The following is a 1,556-nucleotide window of genomic DNA, read 5'->3' as shown; positions in this document are numbered from 1 at the left end:
TAAATCCTCTTTAGGGTTACGATAAAACACACACACACACACACACATAATCCCATCGTACAATATGTAATTACAAAATTATTCATGTACCGTACCACGGGGGTGTTACCCTCGCACCTCTAACCCAAATAACGAAACCCTCTCGATTGGACAGATGCTTCCGCTCAATCCCGCTCGCTCGCTCTGCTCCGATGACTCGTTCCGTTCTGCTCTAGCATTTGTCCCTTATCTGATACATGAGACATACCTAACACTATAAATATCAGCCACCTCTCACGTCCCTCCCCATCTCAACCCCCACACCTTTACCTTCCACCCTTCTTCATATCACCCAACCATTCCCTACAATCTTCCCCTCTTCTCTTTAACAAGTCGGTTACCTCTCAGACACATTGATGCCACCATGAGCATCTCCATCAATGGCCTCTCGAAAGTTCCTCCTTGCTTCCGCTTCCACCCCACAGAAGAAGAACTCCTCGCCTATTACCTTAAAAAGAAGGTAGCATCAGAGAACATAGACCTCAATGTTATCCATGAAATTGATCTCAATAAACTCGAACCTTGGGACATTCAAGGTACATATTAATTAACCAACATATATTCATAATCTCTTCTTTATTATTTTTAGTTTATGGTTGGATTATGATAGAGAAATGCAGAATTGGATCGAGGGATGAGAATGATTGGTATTTCTTCAGTCACAAGGATAAGAAGTATCCGACTGGAACGAGAACTAATAGGGCCACGGCTGCTGGATTTTGGAAGGCTACTGGTAGGGATAAGGTTATCAATGCCTGCTGCTTTAAGAGGATTGGGATGAGGAAGACGCTGGTTTTTTACAGAGGTAGGGCGCCTCGTGGAGAGAAGTCTGATTGGATCATGCATGAGTATCGCCTTGATGAGCATGAGCTCCATGGATCTGACTGCCAATCCAATGTATATATATACATATATATCCCTTCTTATTTTTCTTAAACATTATATATATATATATATATATATATATATGCCAAAAATTATTTCGCCTTTATGAGAGTATGAAGTTTGCATTATTTTGCTGTTTCATAAAAAAATACTACTTATGAAGTAATGTGACTGGGCATGGGAGGAATGGGAGGCTACGCCTGAGACTAGGTTTTCTCATGAAAAAAACAAAAAACCTTAAATTGTGTGTTCCTACGGTTAAATTATAAGTTACATGTGCTCCTTACAATGTAGCCATCTCTCATGCACCCATTAATTCGAGCACCACTCCTTACACTCGTGTAAAATCAAACACCAGACCAGAGGGGACTTACAACTAACAAACAGATGCCCGACCAACTTATCCGAGTACTTGGCGCATATATACCTCTGATATAGGCCCCGGGCATGGCAACTGAAAACCAGTTTGCCCAAGAGGACGGATGGGTGATATGCCGAGTTTTCAAGAAGAAGAGCACCCGCAAGCTCATCAACGACCAAATCACCCGCTTGCCTTTCACCGGTGACTCCATGCCGCCTCATATTTCTCATTCAAGCAGCCATAGCTCTCTCGATGAACTCCGTGCTGCCCA

General features: G+C 42.6%; 1 protein-coding gene across 1 annotated transcript in view; it reads left to right on the top strand.

Annotated features, from left to right (window-relative positions):
• Positions 1–403: 403 nt before the first annotated feature.
• LOC110020173 (NAC domain-containing protein 43-like) overlaps positions 404–1,556 on the top strand; it is an 8,985-nt gene continuing 7,832 nt past the window's right edge. Inside the window, exons 1-3 of the mRNA XM_020718178.1 lie at positions 404–575; positions 650–936; positions 1,390–1,486. Coding sequence (XP_020573837.1) covers positions 404–575; positions 650–936; positions 1,390–1,486 — 556 coding nt within the window. The remainder of the gene's footprint in view (positions 576–649; positions 937–1,389; positions 1,487–1,556) is intronic.

The sequence above is a fragment of the Phalaenopsis equestris genome, unplaced genomic scaffold, assembly GCF_001263595.1.
Source record: "Phalaenopsis equestris unplaced genomic scaffold, ASM126359v1 Scaffold000094, whole genome shotgun sequence".
In the NCBI taxonomy this organism is placed as follows: Eukaryota; Viridiplantae; Streptophyta; class Magnoliopsida; order Asparagales; family Orchidaceae; genus Phalaenopsis; species Phalaenopsis equestris.
Note: the sequence above shows the minus strand (reverse complement) of the source record. Positions and strands in the feature narration are given on the sequence as shown.